This window comes from Lagenorhynchus albirostris, chromosome 2, assembly GCF_949774975.1.
Source record: "Lagenorhynchus albirostris chromosome 2, mLagAlb1.1, whole genome shotgun sequence".
NCBI classification, from domain to species: domain Eukaryota; kingdom Metazoa; phylum Chordata; class Mammalia; order Artiodactyla; family Delphinidae; genus Lagenorhynchus; species Lagenorhynchus albirostris.
In genome coordinates this window covers 54940712-54962982 of record NC_083096.1, presented here as the reverse complement: position 1 = coordinate 54962982, position 22271 = coordinate 54940712, and the positions used below count along the sequence as shown (strand labels likewise).

General features: G+C 35.0%; 1 protein-coding gene across 4 annotated transcripts in view; it reads left to right on the top strand.

The window, feature by feature from the left end:
• RABGAP1L (RAB GTPase activating protein 1 like) overlaps positions 1-22271 on the top strand; it is a 689413-nt gene that overhangs the window by 391555 nt on the left and 275587 nt on the right. For all 4 annotated transcript variants that reach the window (XM_060132737.1, XM_060132738.1, XM_060132736.1 and 1 more), the window contains exon 14: positions 9604-9717. In XM_060132737.1, the coding sequence (XP_059988720.1) occupies positions 9604-9717 (114 nt within the window). The remainder of the gene's footprint in view (positions 1-9603; positions 9718-22271) is intronic.

Here is a 22271-nt window from a genome sequence, read left to right as displayed (position 1 = left end):
ATAGTGGTCCAACATTTTTAACGTTTGAGGCTCTACATTAAAAGGTCATCTGAATTAACATGGTATTGGAGGACTATTTTATTGTGAATAGTATTTTGTCAAAGACAGATGAAGAGGCAGACAATGATACATATCTTTGAATAGAGAAAATTTACTGGTGGGAATACCACAATGAAGAACTTCATATTTGTTGATGGCCAACTTGTTAGAATTTAACCAATTTCGAAGTTAGAGAGGGAGCATAGTCCACACAAGATTGCCCTTACTTCTAACACTAGTTGTGTCAAGCTGTTACCAAAATCACCCTCAGGTTCAATAATTCACTAGAAGCACTCCCAGAACTCAATGAAAGCTGTAATACTCATGGTGACATTGTATTACAGCTGCAGGATACAGATTAATGCTTGCCAGGGGATGAAGCACATTGGACAGAGTCCAGGAGAAGTACCAAGCATGGCTCTTCCTTTGTCCTTTCCCCACGGAGTCATGGACAATGTAGCTTTCCTGACATCAGTGTGTGACGATATGCGTGGAGTATTGCCAGATAGGGAAGCTCACTTGAGTCTTGTCCAGAGTTTTCACAGGGCCTTATTCATGTACTGCTCACATGACTAACCTTTAGTCTCCAGGCTCTCCATAGGTAGAACTAATACTGCATGCCCCGAAGCCCCATGGTAAGTCACATTGTTAGGCTGTTGAGTGGTCAAGACCCACATGCAAACAAAGACCTCCTATTACACTTGCAAGGGCCTAGAGATCACCTCCTAGAAGCCAATGGCAAAGGCCAGTTCTCTTTTTGGGTAAGGCTGATTCTTCACTACACACAATTCTTTCAGATAATAAAAGCAGATGAGGCCCAACTGAAACAATAGGTCACAAATCTGACTACAAAGACCATGGCAGATGAAATGACTCCTTGTTGTCTGCAGGATTAAAACGTCTTCATTCAAGATTACATTTCCATATTCTAGATCCCACTCAACTTGCCCTTTATAAATTTCCTTCTATAGTCAATTAAAATCATATTTCCTAGGCATGCCAAGTTCTTCCCTGCTTTGGAGCCTCTGCTCACACCACACTTGTATTCTCTTGAGATCTTTCAATTTTGTTGAGCCCATCTTGTCTACAGTGCTCAGCCCAGGCCCCATCTCCTGCGGAAGCCCACTTTCACCACTTGAACCTTTCGACAGTCACTTTCTTTACTGAATTCCTGTAGCTAACGTCACTCATATATCATTTATTTGGCTGTTAGCATATGGTTCCTTCCATTGATATTTTGTCTTTACAAGTAGATCTTAACCTCTTGCAAGTTAGGAACATTATGGACTATATCTCATGCCTTTTTGATCCTGTAGATCCTAGTACAATGTCTTGCACATGGTAAGTGTTAGATAAGTATTTGAATAGTAAGCTTTCATACAGACAGGTGCAACTAGGAACACATTGTTCAAATATAAGAGCTAAAACATCTTGTAAAAATAATCTAATTTATACTAACAAATTTCTGAGGTAACCATGTTAATCCAAGAGAGTGTCAGAGTTATTTTTAGCAATTCATTGAAGGCATCTGCAAACATAAAGGTCAGCAAAATGCTGGAAAATGTCCAGAGAAGTATTGCCATACTGCTCCCACCTCAGGGCTTTTGCACATGCTTTCCGAACCTTTGCCTATAATACTTTTTCTCTAAATATTTGAACACTAACTGAGAGAAGCAAACCCACTCTACCTGAAATATCATTCTATTCCTCACTATATCTTTATCATTTTATTTTTTTATAGTACGTTTCACTAACCAATATTATATACATGCTTTTTATGTCTTTTTCCTCAACTACTAGAACATAAAGTCCATAGGGGAGGGACATTGACTTGCTAACAATTATATCCTCTGCACCTAAAATAGTGTCTGATTCTTAGTAGGTACTCTGAAAAGTATGTGTTGAATACGTGAACAAATTTGAACTATGCAGCAAATAGAAAGCTTAATTTTTTATGTACACTCAATTTTTATGTCATTCAATTCAAGAAGGTTAATTGAGCTCAAAGAGTTTCAAACAGAAGCATCTAAAATGATTGAAGGAATGGTAGAATGTTTTATAAATTATTAAAAAATATTCAACCTATAAAAGCAGTAACTAGTGTATACATGGCCAAAGTTAATAAAATTATAAAATGTAATGATTAGGCAAAAATAGGCATGTTTATCAAATGCTGGTCATCAGAAGCATTCTTTAAAGTTTTGTGGAAAAAATGAAAGAGTGTTATTTTTACACAATGGTTAGTAAATATGTAGCACTTAATTTTTTTATTTATTTTAAAAGGGTTTAAAGGGCTGTTTTGATAAAAATTATAATTAATAATTTTAAAATAATGCAAAATCAGAAATACATCTAACTTTGGAAAATAATAGCATGGAGTTCAGTTATTCTGCTTCATTTTAACAGGAGTTGCAGAGTTTATCATTGCCTGTTGATACGAGTTTCCAAGACTGTCAAGTACTCCAGTTGAACCTTTATTTTGGGAGAATGAGTGGTCAGCAACCCTGGGAATGAGGACATATCCAAATATGGCTATAGATGCATTTGGAGTCTAACCCCACATATTCATCATTGAGAGGTGTCTGACCTAGATTCCATAGGATCTCTGGGAAATCCAGGCTGTGCTCATAGGCTGCAATGATTCTTAGTCTTCTAGTTCCAAAGAATTGCTTTATTCTATTCACATACTTCCCACTGCAGTCCCAGCACTTACTTCAGGATTAAGGTATTCATCATGAATATTGACTGGTCTTATGAAGACACTACTTCCTCTCCTCTCTCTTCTGTTCCCCCCTGCCCTTTGTTCTCATTGTTGCTACTCCCCGCTAAGAGATTTCTTTCTAGGTGAAGGCAGAATATGGCTTATATTTTTGACCTTTGTGTCAGGCTTTGATTCTGAGACATTTGGCAGCACATGTGTACAATGCCCAGGCAGCAGCTTGCTAACAATATGATTTAGTTGTCATTTATTTCTTTGCTTCCATATTACCCTGCTTATGCTGAGATTTGCCCCCCATATTCAAGGAAAGAAGGCTGGCAATGATCCAACCTTTTTGTGTTTCTGTTTCTAGCTCGTGATTTTAGTAGCATGTTTGAAACTAGAATGAACTTTTATGTTTTCTCCTTTCATCTCTGCCTCTTTGGATTTTTGGCAAACATCAAGGCAAATAAATCAGACCCACCACTGCAAACCCATCTGCTTTCAGGGACATGTAACTTGACTAGTTTGTGATGTTTTACCATAGATCTAGCTCCAACATAGAACTAAAGGAGGATCCCTGTGGAGTAAGAATAGCAGACACGTTTTAAGGTCAAGTTTTTTTAAAGCTCTGAATCATTTATCTGCTGACTGATTGTGGCTGCGCATGGTCTCCATTGGCATTTCTAATGACATTAACAAGTTGACATGGTACTTACAAAGTTGAAATGATTTTATAGTAGATGAAAAGTGAAAATGCAGTTATAGTTTGGATTTGAAAATAGGCATTAATAAGAAAAGATACTGTCATTGTTGTAAAAATGTAGCAAATCAGGGTACAGCCAAAGGAGTTTGTTTATTAGGACATTACTTTTATACTTCATCTGGTGCTAAGGTCACATGTAAAAACACTCATCCTCATTGAAATACCTTTCCAGTTGTTGACAGCCTAGAAATTGTTTCCTAAGAAATAATAAGGTATGGTCATCCAAACCTGTCTTCCTAATACTTCTTGACACTTCAATGCTGTATTCATTTCTTTCTCACAGCAAGTAAGTGATGATTCTCTTCAAATAGGAATTAAGAGGATTACAAAGATGTCAGGGTATATACATTATACTGGAAGAACAGCTCATGTAATACTCTTGATAACAGGCTATAAATTGTCTCCACTTAAAATGATCAAAAGTTAATCGAGATACTTACCATACCTCTTAGAGTTGGTTTTAAACTGATCTTCAGCAAGCTGAATTATATCCTCTGTTGGGCCATGGATTTTATCACACTAGGGATTGATGTATTTTTTAAGATAAGTTTTGACTTATGACTTAACAGTTTGGAAATTAAAGAAAATCCTTGAAAGATAAACTAAATAGAAGTTTCATTTCTACGTGATGGTAGTGTCAGGGGTGTGTGTCTGGGTGGGTGGTAAAACTCAACTTTAAAGACTTTCTTCTAAACCTCTCACTACTACTGCCTGCTTCTGGTCAGCTTTTATATGTGGCCCAACCTGATGCCTCCTTAGGCAGGATAGAAGGTGATCTCAAGGACTTTGCCCATAGTTACTTTCTTGATGGTGATGGTCCAGAAGGGAGCCATGCAATAGTGACAGTGGCATTTGTTCTGTCCCTAACCATGACTTCAACCCTTCTCTGATCCTCAGAAGCTGAATTCTAAAGTAATGAATGAAAATGGTAGCTGTTCTGACAAATTTAGCTTTTACCATACCCTGTCCTTCCCAGTGTTTTTTTCTGGGTATATTTGTGTACATCTTCCTTTCTTGCATGAATATATGCAAGGCTGGGGCCAGAGTGTATATCAGTTGATGAAAACATCAATTTATCCAAATAATTGTTCACTTTTGCTTTTTTTCATGGATTAATAGAAACAAGGATAATTTCAGACACATAAGATACATGATATAAAATTCAGAAGAGGGTGTGTATGCATTAATGTATCATCATGCTGAAAGCTCAAAGGGTATTGGTTTCATAATCATAATGTTCATGATATCCAAAGAAAAACAGTGGTTTATTTCATTATTTAAAGTGTACAAATACAGATGGATGTCTAAAATATACATTCACCAAAATTTTTAAACAATTAAATGTGCTTCTTAATTAAAATATCTAGGAATAAACCTACCTAAGGAGACAAAAGACCTGTATGCAGAAAATTATAAGACACTGATGAAAGAAATTAAAGATGATACAAATAGATGGAGAGATATACCATGTTCTTGGATTGGAAAAATCAACATTGTGAAAATGACTCTACTACCCAAAGCAATCTACAGATTCAATGCAATCCCTAGCAAGCTACTGCTGGCATTTTTCATAGAACTAGAACAAAAAATTTCACAATTTGTATGGAAACACAAAAGACCCCGAATAGCCAAAGCAATCTTGAGAACGAAAAACGGAGCTGGAGGAATCAGGCTCCCTGACTTCAGACTATACTACAAAGCTACAGTAATCAAGATAGTATGGTACTGGCACAAAAACAGAAATATAGATCAATGGAACAGGATAGAAAGCCCAGAGATAAACCCACACACATATGGTCACCTTATCTTTGAGAAAGGAGGCAGGAATGTCCAGTGGAGAAAGGACAGCCTCTTCAATAAGTGGTGCTGGGAAAACTGGACAGGTACATGTAAAAGTATGAGATTAGATCACTCCCTAACACCATACACGAAAATAAGCTCAAAATGGATTAAAGACCTAAATGTAAGGCCAGAAACTATCAAACTCTTAGAGGAAAACATAGGCAGAACACTCTATGACATAAATCACAGCAAGATCCTTTTTGACCCACCTACTAGAGAAATGGAAATAAAAACAAAAATAAACAAATGGGACCTAATGAAACTTCAAAGCTTTTGCACAGCAAAGGAAACCATAAACAAGACCAAAAGACAACCCTCAGAATGGGAGAACATATTTGCAAATGAAGCAACTGACAAAGGATTAATTTCCAAAATTTACAAGCAGCTCATGCAGCTCAATAACAGCAACAACAAAAAAAACCAATCCAAAAATGGGCAGAAGACCTAAATAGATATTTCTCCAAAGAAGATATACAGACTGCCAACAAACACATGAAAGAATGCTCAACATCATTAATCATTAGAGAAATGCAAATCAAAACTACAGTGAGATATCATCTCACACCAGTCAGAATGGCCATCATCAAAAAATCTAGAAACGAGGTTCCTTAAAAAACTACAAATAGAACTACCATACGACCCAGCAATCCCTCTGCTGGGCATATACCCTGAGAAAACCATAATTCAAAAAGAGTCATGTACCAAAATGTTCATTGCAGCTCTATTTACAATTGCCGGGAGATGGAAACAACCTAAGTGTCTATCATCGTATGAATGGATAAAGAAGATGTGGCACAATGCAATATTACTCAGCCATAAAAAGAAACGAAATTGAGCTATTTTTAATGAGGTGAATGGACCTAGAGTCTGTCATACAGAGTGAAGTAAGTCAGAAAGAGAAAGACAAATACCATATGCTAACACATATATATAGAATTTAAGAAAAAAAATGTCATGAAGAACCTAGGGGTAAGACAGGAATAAAGACACAGACCTATATGGGAACATATGTATATGTATAACTGATTCACTTTGTTATAAAGCAGAAACTAACACCATTGTAAAGCAATTATACTCCAATAAAGATGTAAAAAAAATAAAAGGTGAATAATAATTTTTATTTATTTATTTAATGAGTATTCAATTTATACTAGGCAGTGTGCTAAGCACTTTACACACGTTATCTTATTCTAAACAACATGAATTTGGTATTACCATCCCATTTTACAGATGAGGAAACTGAGTTTAATGAGATTAAATAACTTGTCTGAGATCCTATAGGTGTTAAGTGGAGTAGCCGGAAATCGAACCAATGAGTTTGTCTGGCTCCAGGGCCACTAAACCACCATATTGGACTGAGGATCAGAATGGGAGACGCATCTAATGGGAAGTAAATTGTGGATGAAGTTGTGAGTCTCTAGATATTGGTGAATTAGCTGTCCATGAAAGAGTGAATTCTTCCCTCTTCTCATTCTGAGGATAATTGTCAGGACTTAAGGAGACTGCTTGTGGGGACCTTCCAAGAAAATGATCTCGTATCAGTTTTGGTTGTGCTATAAAATGTTTTTAGCTATATTTTATAAAAGGTTTTCCCATGAAACTTTTTAACTCCAGATATTTGGATGGCGAATTATTTGGCTTCTTTTTTGTCCTTTTCTGTTCATTTTATTTCTTGTAAAAGTTGACAGCTATCATTGGAGTAAGTCTTTAAAAAAGAAAAAAGGAATGAATATTGAAGAGAAAAATGATTTTGTCTTCCTTTTACAACGTTAGGTTTAGTGACTCCCTGACTCAAATACTTTAATGATTGAGTGAGTAAATTTGGGGGATTAGATGTGGATTCCTGAATATATACTGTTCCTATTCTCAGCAGTATGGGTAATTGGGAGATGGTTAACTTTAGCTTTTGCTTTGAAAACACGGTTATTTTCTCTAATCTAGTGTGCCATTTCATTCATATTAGTCTATTTGTAAGACTCTAGTGTACCTCTTAACTTTCACTAATATGAAAGGGATCAGTGAATAATGTAGCAAAATAGCTTATTTAGTTCATAAAGTGAAGTTCCAGAAATTATTCCCTTAGCCAACTGAGAGCAATATGTAAGAAGAAAACTCTAGAAACACACATATGTAGAAAGCATTTAAAAGTAATCATAGGAAAGGAAAGTTTACTAAGTACAGAAAAGTTTATGATTTTTATTTTCATTTGATTTTGCTCCTTTATTTTTTAAAACAAACAAGATTCAATTATTCATAGAAAAAAAATTAATCAGTATTATACAAAGTTACTTCCTAGAAACTTTTGCTCAATTTCCCTTTTTCTGAATCAGGCTGTTGGTACCATTTAAACACAGCATGATGCCAGTAGAGTAGGCAGTTTCTAGGGAATATAGTCCAATGATTTCTCTCCCTCAACATCTCAAAAAGTGCAAAGAGAGATATCCTGTGAACCATTCAACATGTTTGCCCCTAAAATAGTTCAGCTTGGGAGGAGTAAAATTTTCATTGGTAATTTTCCAAATAGTTTGTAAGTGGAGACTTACTGTGTGGAAAGAGCACCCTTCTGTTGGAGAAAACCTGGGCAGTGAAAATTCATCTGCCTGGTACCAGATTCCCCTACTTAGATTCCATAACAGACCAGATAAACCATACATTTCATAATATATCTCTTTATACATTACCTTTCTATTTACCGTATTCTAACCCCCGTATCTCACCCCAGTTTTCTTTATCATTAGAAATTACATTTACTGTGATAAATATAAACTTTCTATGTATCCTTTTACTTAAGTTATGGTAATTTTTTGAAAGTTCCATTTTTATTTGGTTTTAGCATTCCATTCCGGTAAGCTATCAGAATTTTTTCTGGACTGATTTGTAATATGTTTGATGTTTGCTAGCAAATTTGGAACTTTTCAGTTTTCATCCTTTCTCTATGTGATATAAGATCTAATTACTACTCAGCATGATATAGCAGCTGAAATGAAAAAGGCAGCAAGAGAAGGCACTGGCTTAACTTAGAGCTAATCAACTACATCCTTCTTATGTACTTCTCAGCTAGAGAGAGAAAGAGAAATAGCATTATTAAAGTAACTCATGTATTAAAACTCATTTTTTTTCTTTGCTTGATTTTAACTGAAAGAGGGGATTTGTTCAAGTCTTTATGGGAGCGAGACATTAAATAATACTTTTAATTTGCATTAATAGTCATTGATGCTTCTTTAGTTGTGCAGAAGTAGTAGTAGTAGAAGTAGTCCCATCCCATTTTCTTGACATTTAAACAGATAAAAAAAAAGATTAAAAAAACAGATAAAAACATTGACAGAAGTAAAATAAAATCAAGTGAATGATTAATCATTTTTTATAAGGCTTAGAACTTTTGGATCTTGAATCTGTCTGGAAAAACAAAAAACAAAAAAACTCTAGATTTATCTTTAAAGCATATGTCATTTTAATATGTTGGTTTGAGGGCTTTTTATTTTCTGAAGTGAGTGAGTTGGGTAATTACCCATTGGGAGGAAAGATTGATAATATTTTTTAAATGACTATGGTCTGAGTTTTCACATATCAGATTGTCAAAAATTAAAAAGTCAAATAATATTTGGTTTGGGGCAGGTGCGGAGAAACACATACTCTACCACTGTTTGGATTATGTGTTGGTACAATGGAAATGCATATTTATTGACCTAGCAATTCCACCTCTAGGAATATATCTTGAACATGTATGTATAAAAATGTTCCTAGTGATATTATTTGTGATATAAATAGAAAAAATGCAAAAAAAATCATTAATAAGAAAATATTAAATAAATTATGGTGTGTCCATATCCAGGTGTGCCTCATTCTTTTTAATAGTTGCTATTAAAGAAAATAAAATACATTTGCATGTACTGATCAAGAATATTCTGTAAGTTATCCCATTAAGTGAAAAGAGCAGATAATTTTCTTCTATTTGTGCTTCAAAAAGCAAAGGATGGAGAAGTGTGTATACAACTTCCCTCCCTCCCCTCCCCCTCACATAAACACACAGTCACAAGTCTAAAGATAGATGGATGAAAGGACACAAAAGAAATTGTTGATAGTATTTATCTCTGATGAATGGGACTATGGGTCTGGGATGGAAGGCAGTTTTTTTTTTTGTTCTTTTTTTTTATGGAGAGGGCAGCATACTATTTTTGTGCTGTTTGAAATTTTTTGACATTAATTTTCATAATTAAGAAATTTAAAATTAATGACCAAGTCTACTTTTTTTTTTTAGGACTCAGCCCAGGAGAGTGTTATTACTCGAGATATTCATCGTACATTTCCTGCACATGATTACTTTAAAGATACTGGAGGAGATGGCCAGGAATCTCTATACAAGATCTGCAAGGTAGGACCCTCCACCTTATTTTTTTCTAATTTATTATATAGGGCTATATTTTAGGAATCCATATTAAAGATTTTTAGATTTGCACTGTGCCATGTTCTCTACTTTATACTTACACTACCAGATCCTCAGTATTGAGTCCTGAGGGTGACTTTTGGGCTGCATGTTCTGTGCCTTCTTGTGGTGGAAGAGGTGTAGTATGACCTCAGTTTGGCTTTGATGCTAACAGGAAAGGAACAGAACGTCCTCTCAGGCTACTGCAGTAAAGGCTCAGAGGAGTCCTGATGACTCTGTTCATCTGACAAGGTAATGTGGCAGTTGTCTCAATTTTTTGACAGTAGGCAAGAGTAAGAAACAGTGTGGCACCTGTTTTTGAATACTGGCAAGTTCTCTGATATTGTTGATGTATTCTGAGTTATGTCACATCATACATCTTTGTGCAGTTTTTATATCCCATTTTGAAATCTTTCTTCTCCCTCATTATTAGTAGATCTGGAAGAAAACTGTTTCCTGACTTTCAGTAGGCGTTGCTTGGATAAAAAAGGCTCTGTGTTTAATAGTGGAGAATAGCTATCAGATTATTAATTTCTCAAAGTTATATTAGAAATGAAGAATGACTTTTCAAATCATTATATATCGTTAACTTATATTGTCCATGCTAATCGAGGCCAAAGACTCAAAATTGCAAAATTTCCATCAAATAAAGTTTTGCCCTTTATCCTCAAAGTTAAGATGCCCTGCAAAATGTGATGGGTATACTCAACATTTGTCCTTACCTACCATTCCACTAGAGATTGCTGATGAGTAGTGAACGACACCAAAAATCTTGTAATAATATGAAGAAAAAACAAACACCATGGCTAATTTTCAAGTTAGGTAGTAAGTTTCTGAATAATCAAATTTAACCTTTTATTAAGTAGCAAAGATTAGCCAGTAGGTAGTCAGAAATATGCTCACATATCAGTATAATTTAATATTTACTGTTTTTTTTTAAATGGCACTTATAAAGTACTACCTGCATATGCTAACCAAGTAGGATTGATGTTTAATTCTGCAAATGGCACACTTTGCCTAAAATCCTTCTTTGTGCATGTTTGTGTTTTAGCCCTCTGCCTACTCCTGTCTTTCTTTTCTTTTCTTTTTTTTTTTTTTTGAAAGCTTTGCTTATCTGCTGGTGCCTGACTTACGTCCTCCCCTATGTGACAGAGGATGTCACAAGCCTGCATCTAACATTAATTCATTAATTTATTTTTGCTGTGTTGAGTCTTCGTTTCTGTGCGAGGGCTTTCTCTAGTTGTGGCAAGCGGGGGCCACTCTTCATCGCGGTGCGTGGGCCTCTCACTATCGCGGCCTCTCTTGTTGAGGAGCACAGGCTCCAGACGCGCAGGCTCAGTAGTTGTGGCTCACGGGTCTAGTTGCTCCACGGCATGTGGGATCCTCCCAGACCAGGGCTCGAACCCGTGTCCTCTGCATTAGCAGGCAGATTCTCAACCACTGCGCCACCAGGGAAGCCCTCCTGTCTTTCTTTTCTTTATTTTTTCTTTTCTCTTGATGTAGCCATTTTGGAGGATTATAAACATACACACTGATCAGAAATCTGTTTTTATATGGATATATCATTTAGAGCTAGAAATGCATAACTAACTTAAAGTCTGAGAGTGTACTAATTTCTAGAAGGTGATATGTCATCTAGTTTTTAAAATGCCAAAAACCATCAAACACCACAAAAAAATGTATAATATATTTATTATATCCTTGTGAAAGGAAAACCTAATTATTAAAAAAAAATTTCTACCAGTTTTTTAAAAAATAAATTTATTTATTTATTTATTTTTGGCTGCGTTGGGTCTTTGTTGGGCTTTCTCTAGTTGCGGTGAGCGGGGGCTACTCTTCACTGCAGTGCGTGTGCTTCTCACTGCGTGGCTTCTCTTGTTGCGGAACACAGGCTCTAGGTGCACGGGCTTCATTAGTTGCAGCACACGGGCTCAGTAGTTGTGGCTTGCGGGCCCTAGAGCACAGGCCCAGTAGTTGTGGCACACAGGCTTAGATGCTTCATGGCATGTGGGATCTTCCCGGAGCAAGGCTCGAACCCAAGTCCCCTGCACTAGCAGGTGGATTCTTAACCACTGCACCACCAGGGAAGCCCTCCACCAGTTTTAAAATTCTACAAGCTAGTTAGTCTCTGGCTTGTGTAAGGAAGATATCAAAATTTATATAGTTTCTAAGTTATTTAGAAAGATCTGGCTTATAGTATATGGAACAACATTTTTCTCCTAGCATTTAGTATATTTTCAGCCATTCAGTAACTTTTCTCTCAATTTTTCTCTAATTGATACTAGATACTTTTTTTCACATGGCTAAAACAGAAGGCTCTATGTGCTTGCAGCTTCTGCCTTACAGTTTTGCTCCATTGTAGTAAAAACAGTATTTGCTTCATTATGTAATCTTTAGAGGGGAAATATCTGAAACACTACTAAACACAAAGATAAAAGTTAAGTAGTTGGTACATTTAAGTAACTGATACCCCTTGCTTTCATATTGCAGATAACTCAACCTTGAATTCACTAGAAAGTATTTGTTATACATTCACACAGCTTGTGTAACCATTTAAAATTATCAATGTGTATTTTGTAACATGATCAAACAGTTTTAAATCTCTTTATGAGTAAAGAATATCATAAAAATATAGGTCTAAGACATATTATAATTACTGAGTAGCTTAAATTGCACTAAATTTTATGGAAAACAAAAGAATCCCGTTAAAAACATTACAAAATTCAAGGTAGTAAATAAAAGTTGATAAGGCTTTTAATATTGTGCTAAAATATATACTACCTAAACATAACTTTATAATAGTCTTTGATAATGGAGGAGAGCAGAGATGAATATATCAGAAAATGTTGGAGAAACCAAAATTTGCTGGGTTCCTACCATGTGGACCTCTTGGTTTTTAATCGACACAATTCCTTCTCCTCTGGACCTACTATGATTTAGTAGTCCAGTCCTCATGCAGGGAAACCTCAGATGGTGGTGATAATCACAAAGAGGAGAGCCTACTTATGAGTAATTTAGAATTGAATATTCTTCTCAAGTTTGTACATCCACTTTCCTTTGCTTTTTGTATTCAATTTGAGCCATATGGCCTTTATCCTACCATGTATGACTTTTAAGGTCACTGAGTGTGGTCTACCTGTTCTATCATTTTTATTTCTAGAATAATATCTAACATCATACCTCACATTCTTGGCAATAAAACTGAGTTTCCATTCTGGATACCTTGCACAAAACTGAAGAAACATTAATAAAACCTTGACCTTAAATCAGCCACTTTGTTATATAATGTATAAATACGGAAAGTTTTGCTTCTTCTTTACCAATTCTTATTCTTCTTTTTTCCTTAATTATTTTCTTGTCTTACTGCACTGACCAGAACCTCCATTATAGTGTTAAAATGAAGTATTGATAGTAGACATCCTTGTCTCACTCTTGATTGTAAATGAAATGCATTTAATGATTTACCACTAAGAATGGCGGTATTCACATCAGCAGCACACTTATAGAGTTCTTTTTAATACAGTACCTTCCATGTGTTATAGTAATTTTAAATGTACAGAGTATTTCCGTATATATTACCTCATTTATTTCTGACAACTCCTCATCAATGGAGCCTATTCTAGAAATATAATATGCTGTGCTGTTAAATTGAGACAGAAATTTATTGAGAGAATTTCAGTTAGAATAAGTCCAGAAATCAACTCTGGTTTCAAGGATATAAGAGTCTGACTTTGGAGCTGAAAAGTTTTCTGTGACTCTGGTGAAATGAGGAATGATCTGAACTGTCAGGTTAGAGGGAGGACTGTTAAAACTCGCTGTCATGTTTTAATGGCCCTGTCAATTTTAGGTTTTGCCTCTTAATATCTTTTTCAGAGTAGGAGGAAGTCGAAGTGGTTCAAAGATTCTTCTGTTGTCATAAATTTATGCGTGGAAGTAGAACTGAAAGTATAATAGGATTCATAGGATTCTGGAAATGAGATAGTTTTGACATCCCTCCCTCCTTCCCTCCTTTCCTCCCTCCATTCCTCCCTCCCTCCCTCCCTCCTTTCTTTCCTGTTAGTTATGTCAATAACATATTTTAAAATAATGTCCTTTAAAGGACGAAAAATATACTACTCCTCCCCAAGTATCCTTAGGACTTTTCTAATTTACATATGATGTAAAATCTGGTTTTAGTTGGGAGACAGGTTGGCGTAGTTTAAAGGACTAAACATTAAGAGGTCTGGTTCTGGTCTTGATTCCTCCTCTAAGCAGATCTAAGACTTTGGGAAAATCACTTTTTAAAGTTCCTCCTCAGTAATCGTGTGGGGTGTGATAAGATTATTCTAATTACAATTTGCTGTGATTTTAAGTGTTGTTTAAAATTTTTTTTTCCAAAATATAACATATTGAATGTAGAATTTAACAGTTAATTCCTGTGTTAGGTCTTAGCTCTGTTTATCAATACCAGGGCTATAAAGGAATGTGATTTTACTTTGAAAACTTTACCTGGCTTTCTGTTATTATGTTTGGGAGTGTGTTTCATGCACACATGAAATGTAGTGCATTTAGTGATTTACTTCTAGATATACATTTCTTTATAAGACCTAAGACGAGTCAGTCATAGTAATTAGCTAAAACACTGTTCACAACAGAATAGACTCTTGTGCCATTTAATTTGAAGCATATTGCTTTTTCACATTTTCTGATTACAGCAACTGCTTTATATCAGAGGCTACGGCTGTGAACTGAATGGGAGGGGTTGAATATATTACAGAGAAATCAATACCTTTGTTCATCTGGGTTAATAATTTGACGGTATAATGGTTTGTAGAAGGACAAAAATAAACTTAACCCCTGTCGCAGCAAATATTTTTCTCAAAACAAGATTGGATTTAATATAAGAACTAAAGCATTTCAGGAGTTATTTTGATACCAAAGTAATGAGTGATCTGATGCTTGATTTCGAAGAATGTAAATGATCACCAACTGTTGTGAAATTAGATCTAATCATACATTATTTATATTGTTTTCTAGATTTATGGGGGTATTTGTGATTATAGGGCTGAATTGTTTTTCATGGAGTCGACAGTACTCTCCATAGTTTTCTATCTATTTGACTACTCGTAATGCAACTCCCTTCCTTGGGGTTCCTGAATGATCCCTAGTTTTAATGACAGATTTTCTGAACACATTGTGGCCCGCTATTCTTTACTCTACATAGCTCAATTTTACCAACAGCTTGAGCAACCTGTGGGACTCCTCCTACTAATGTCCTTGGAATCTGATTGGCCCCAGAATGAGGGCTCTTTGGTGTGGAATGACAGGCATTCCTGGATCAAGATGCACCAAAGGGATTTAGTTTAGAGTGGTACCTAGGGGGAATCAGGCAGCCTTTGGAGAATCAAGCAGGTCTTTTCTGTTTTCTTTGTACCTCCTCTCTCACCCTTGGGTTGCTGGTGTGCTTCTTTGAATTACAGTAACCTTCTAAGGCGGATCCAAACGGGGGGCTACTGAGGAGTCCTTTGAGCCCCTGGGGCCACTCTGCTTTGCCAGCACATCCTAATGAACAGTGAATTAAGTGGTTTCAGAAGACCTTGAGGGATAGCAGAGTATTCTCAAACAAATTAATTTCCTTAAGGAAAAATTAATTCTTTCAGGCCGTACAGGAAGGCTTGGAGTACCTTCCTAATATTCAGATGATAATTGACATCATCACGACAATAACAGTGGGAACTTGTGAAGCACTGTGGTTTAGAAAGCACTTCTGTACATGTTGTTATTTGATCCCCATAGGTCCTCCCTAAGGCAGGAAGAATTTCCTGCATTTTATAGATGAACTCCAGAGAAACTAAATTATCGGCCTAAAATTATATAGCCACTAAATGGCAGAGACTAATTTGAACCCAGATCTGTTAGCTTAAAATTCTGTAATATTTCTACAATACTATTGTGATTGTACATGTGTGATGAAGAAGAAAAGTTATGATTTATTAAATACTTCCTGAATACCAGAAACTATGCTGAGCACTTTTACACATATCGTGTTATGTATTTTGACAGTTATCCTGGAAATAAAAACTATATTTCTGTTCTTGTACTTAGGATAAATTCTCAGGAAGGTTAAAAGCATTTACTCTTATCACATGGATAAGAAATTTTGAAACTAGTATTCCATTCTAGGCAGGTCTGTCAAACTGCAGTGTCCATGTTCTTTGTACTATGGTGGCTTTTCTCAGTGTTAGAGGGACAATATTTAAACTGCAAGTGAATCTTAGCATCATTATCGCAAGTGAAATCCAGTGAGGTAGAAAATATTTTTCTGTCAGGCTAAAAACTAAATGTGAAGAAGAAAATGATCTTATATGTTTATGCATATCAATGTCATAATAATAAGGAGAAAATCAGGGACACCAATGGGGTCTTCACCAAAGAACTTGGAGTTACTCAGGCTCCTAGTCAAGGTAAATGTTTTGATTATTTTCTTCCTGGTACAGCCAGTACAAGATTAGTCAGAAGATAGTACAAGAACATGCTTTGGGGGGCCCACAAAAGAAAAATAAATTCATCTTTAATAATTTCATCTAGAATTTTATAATCTGAAGTTCTAGAAAGAAGTTATGTTAATTTCAGCATGCAACTTTTGATTCCTTTTTCAAAAAATCTTTAGATTATTTGAACTACATATGGGGAATGGGCACCATAATCTTTTCAGTGCTTAGGGCCTTTAAAGGTTTTAATGAGACCCTAGGGACTTCTAATAGTAATAAATAGAAGTTGGATATCAAACTTACAAAATGTAGCTTTTTCTTGTAGCTGGTTGTAAGAAGGCAGAGTCTTCATTTTTTCCCCCAGTTTTATTGAGAAATAATTGACATACATCAGTGTATAAATTTAAGGTGTACTTAAAATTTTTTTTCAACATGGCTTGACTTACATATATTGTAAAATGATTACCGCAGAAAGTTTAGTGAACATCCATCTTCTCATGTAGATAAAATAAAGAGAAAAGAAAATTTTTTTCTCCTTGTCATGAGAGCTCTTGGGATCTACCCTCTTAACAGCTTTCCTAAATGTCACACAGCAGTGTTAACTGTAGTCATCATGTTGTACATCCTTACTACTTATTTACCTTATAACTGGAAGCTTGTACCTTTTAACACCTTCCTCCACTTTCCCCTCCCTCCACCCCCACCTTTGGTAGTCTGGTAATCACAAATCTGATCTCTTTTTCTTTGAGTTTGGTGTTGTGGTTTTGTTTTATTTTGTTTGATTCCACATACGAGTGAGATCATACAGTATTTGACTTTCTCTGTCTTACTTATTTCATTTAGCATAATACCTTCAAGGTTCATCCATGTGAGGCCTTCATCTTTATAAAGAATAGTTTCCTTAAAAATCACTTTACGTCTCATTGTTACCATTAAAAATTTTTAGTAAGTCTAACATTTAATACACACATAGTAGAGTGCACAAATATTGAGGCTATAATTCAGTGAATTCTTACCCAGTGAACACTGCTGTGTAAGCTGTAGGACAAAGATAAAGAATTTTGCCAGCACTCTGGAAGCCTCCCTTATTTTCTCTGCTAGTAATTACTTCCCCCAAAGGTAAACAGCATTCTGACATCTATTACCATATATTAGTATTGCCTCGTTTTGAACTTTTATTTTTTCCTTGTAGTTTTATTGAGGTGTAATTGACATACCACACTCTATATGTTTAAGGTGTACAGCCTAATATTTGGCCTACATACATCATGAAATGATTACCACAATAAGTTTAGTGAACATCTGTCATCTCATACAAATACAACATTAAAGAGATAGAAGAAGGTTTTTTTTTTCTTGTGATGAGCACTCTCAGGATTTACTCTCTTAACAGCTTTCATGTATAACATACTGCCTTTATCTAGTTCCCTCTCCTCACCCCCTGCCTCTTGGTAACTACCAATCTGATCCTAATTTGTTTGTTTGTTTTTAAAGTATAATTGACCTGCAACACTATGTTAGTTCCTGCTACACAGCATAGTGATTTGGTACTACTGTATATTTCAAAGTGATCATCATGATAAGTCTAGTTATCATCTGTCACCAGATGAAGATATTACATAATTATTGATTATATTTCCCATATTGTACATGTCATACATGTGACCTCTTTTGGATCTTTAAAAAATTGACTTTCACAAAATGTATCTTGTTGTGTATAGTTTCTTTTGTTCCCATTGTCTATGAGGTTTAACCATGTTATTGTACATGGCAGGAATTCATTGTTTTCATTGCTGCATAATATTCCATGGCAAGACTATATCACAATATATTACCCATTCTACTCTTGGTGGGCATTTGGGGTTGTTTTCAGTTATGAATAATGCTGGTATGTGTACACTTCTATTAATAATGTTTTTCTGCACACATGTATGCATGTCTGTTAGATATCTACTAGGAATAGAATTTCTGGGTCAAAGGATATGGGCATGTTCACCTTTGGTAGATATTGCCAAATAAGTTTTCAAAGTTTAACCATTTACATTTCAAATAGCAGTGTATAAGAATTCCAGGGCTTCCCTGGTGGCGCAGTGGTTGGGAGTCCGCCTGCCGATGCGGGGGACATGCGTTCGTGCCCCAGTCTGGGAAGATCCCATGTGCCGCAGAGCGGCTGGGCCCGTGAGCCATGGCCGCTGGGCCTGCGTGTCCGGAGCCTGTGCTCTGCAGTGCGACAGGCCGCAGCAGTGAGAGGCCCGCGTACCGCAAAAAAAAAAAAAAAAAGAATTCCAGTTGCTCTGGATTTTCACCAAAACCTGATAAACTTTTAAATTTTAAGCATTTTGGTGGATCTGTAGTGGTTATCTCATTGTGGTTCACATGCATTTCCCTTATGACTGTCAAGGATCAGCATCTTTTCACATGCTTGTTGTCCATTAGGATATCCTCTGTCATGACAAACCTGTTTCTCTTTTGCTTATTTTAACAACTGGGTTTTCTCTTATTGCTTTGTAGGAGATTTTTTTGTATATCCTGGGTATGAATCCTTTTTTAGATATATGTATTGCAAATGTTTTCTCTATGGCTTGCTTTTTTACTCTATTAATGGTATCTTTTGATAAACAGAAGCTATTAATTTTAAAGAGGCCAGATTTATTAATCTTTCCTTTTGTGGTTAGTGTTACTGTGTCCTGCTTAAGAAATATTTGCCTAGCCCAAAGTCAAAATATTCTCTGATGTAATCTAGAAATGTTATTCTTTTGCTTTTTACATTGAGGGTTATGATCCATCTACAATTGATTTTTGTATAAAGCAGAAGTCAAGGTTTAGTTTCTTTCCATATGTATTTCTAATTGGTCCAGCATTGTTTTTAAACAATCATTCTTTCTCCATTGTATTGCTGTAGCATCTCTGTTATAAATCAGGTCCATGTATACATGGGTCTGTAGCTGGACCATTCTTTTTTTTCCCATAATTCTGGCTTTCTTTTTAATTTCTTTTTTGTTGTTGTTGAATATATTTGACATATTATGTAAATTTAAGGTTTTACAACATGTTAATTTGTTACATTTATATATTTTAATGTGATTGCTGTTGTATTGGTATTTAGCACCTCTGTTACATTACATAATTATCCTATCTTTTTAGTGGATTGGATAATTAAGTTGTAGTCTCAACATCTTTGATGATTATAGTACAGTATTGTCTGTTTTCATTATACTGTACATTAGATCTACATGTCTTATTTACAACTCATTGCAAGTTTGTACCCTTAAGGAGCATCAATCTTATCTCCCCCCTACACACTGCATCCTCTGGTAATCACCACTTTACTCTCTGATTTTTTAGGAGTTTGACTTTTTTAGATTCTACAGATAAGTGATATAAAATAGCAGTTGTCCTTCTCTGTCTGACTTATCTTGCTTAGCATAATGTGCTCAGGGTTTATCCATGTTGTCCCAAATGGCAGGATATCCTCCTTCCTCATGGCTGAAAACATTCCATTACTGTATATATACCACATCACTTTTATCTATTCATTCATTGATGGACATTTAACCTGTTTCCATATCTTGGCTATTGTGACTAATGCTGCAATAAACATGGGAGTGCATATATCTCTTAAAAATGATGTTTTCATTTCTGGACCACTCGATGCCATTGATCTGCTTATCTATCTTTATACCAATACCACACTATTATAATTAAAATAGATTTACAAGAAGTCTTATTATCTGGTGGTGCTGGGCCTACAACTTTGTTCTGCTTCAAAATTATTTTTACTATCTTGGTCCTTTGTAGTTCCATATTTTAGAATCAGCTTGTCAGATTTTGAGGGGAAAACATGCTTTGAGAATTTTGATTGGTATTGCATTGAAGAAATAGTTCATAAATTTTATTATCAATAGTTTTTTCAAAGAGCCAACTTTTGGCTTTGTTGATCTTATCTATTATATATTTGCTTTCTATTTTATTGATATCTGCATTTTTTCTTTTTCAATAAAATTCTGCATGTTAAAAAAAATTAATATCACCCAAAAAAGTTCCCTAATGCCCCTTTGCAGTCAATCCTCCCACCTATACCTGACCCCAGGCAACCCCATTATCTTCTTTCTCCATTATAGATTAGTTTTCATTTTATAGAATTTAATGTAAATGAATCATACAGCACATACCTCTGCTTCTCTCCAGCATAATGCTTTTGAGATTCATTAATGTCATTGAGTGTTTCAGTGCTCTATTCTTTATTGCTGAGTAGTATTCCATTGTAACCTCTCCAATTTTGATGTCCTATTTTATTATCATTTAGTTTTAAATATTACCTAATTTCCATAGTGATTCCTTTGATCCATCACATTCATTGATTTCTAAGTTCTTTTTTTTTGGTATTGATTTCTAGCTTAATTTCACTATGGTCAAAAATATGCTGTGTGTGAGTTTAAAACTTTAGATTGTTGAGACTTGCTTTATGACCTGAACATGTCCTGTTTTGGTTTCAATTAGATAAACTTTGTAATCATGTTTTTCTGATTTTCTTTAGAGTTACTCTCTTTGTTGTTATGTGTTTGTTTTTGGTTTTGTTTTTTGTCTGTTCTATCAGTTAGTGATGAAATTGTGCTCAAATTCCCAACTATGAGTTTTGGACTTATCTATTTTTCCTTTTAATTTTGCCAAGTTTTGCTTTATGTATTTTGAGGTTATGTTATTAAGTGCATACAAATTTAGTATTGTTATGTCTTCGTGTTGAATTAACCTTATTATCATTATAAAATGTCTTTCTTGTTGCTAGTTTGAACTTCAGTATAAGTATGTCCACCTTAGCTTTATTTTTGCGTCTTCTTTAAGCACCTTATAATTGAATTTTTAAACTATATACAATCTTATCTTTTTATTGGGGTATTGAGTATATTTACATTTAATGAACTTACTGACATAGTTGATTTTAAACTTAATACCTCACTATTTGTGCTGTATATGTCTCATCTGTTACTCATTTTTTCCTCTTTTTTTCCATTTTCCACACTGTAACTATTAGTTATGCAGTTTTTATGCTTTTAGTAGTTACCCTATTAGTTATGCAGTTTTATGCTTTTAGTAGTTATGATCACAATGTGCATTCTTTGCTTATTAGAATCCACCTTAAATGATCAATCACACCTAAAGTGATCAATCACTTAAATCATCGATTACTTCCAGGATAATGCAAGAAACTTATATCTCTTTAACTCCATGTTCTGCTTGTTGTTCTGTTTTTGTCATGTATTTAATTATGTTTGAGTATCAGTACCCCCCCAGACACATGCACAGGATGTTATTTTTTGTGTCTTAAACCATCAGTGTTCATCTAGACTTATTCACCTATGTATCTGTTCTTGTGCTCTTCATTTCTTTCTGCATTGCCTGAGTACATCTGAGATCATATTGCTTATGCTTAAAGAACTGTCTTTAGTATTTCTTTAGTGAAAGTCTGCTGATGAAAATTCTTTCATTTTTTACTTTTCTGAGAACCTCATAATTTTGTCTTTATTTTGGAAAGATATTTTCATTTGGTTCTAGGTTGGTGTTATTTTTCCTTAGGATTTTAAAGATGCTATTCTATTGTCTTCAGGCTTTCATCATTTTTGTTGAAAGATGGCTATCAGTATTATCATGGTTTCTTTAAAGGTAATGCATCTTTTTTTCTCTGCTTTAAAATTTTTTTATTTATGTTTGTTTCTTCTATAATGTGTCCTAGGTGTGGTTTTCTTTATACTGCTTGGAGTTTGTTACTGAATCTGCGGCTTGACATAGTTTGTCACTTTTAGAAAATGCTTAGCCACTATCTCCCCAAATACTGTTTTGCCTCTGTCCTCTATTCTGGATGTCCAAGTACTAATATTTTACTATCCCTTATGTCTTTTACCCTATTTAATATATTTCCATCCTTTCTTGGTGGCTCCATCTGGATATTTTTTACTAATCCTTTCTCCAGTCTATTGAATCCTTAATTATTGTTGTTTTATTTTTCAGTTCTAGAATTTCCATTTGATTCTTTTT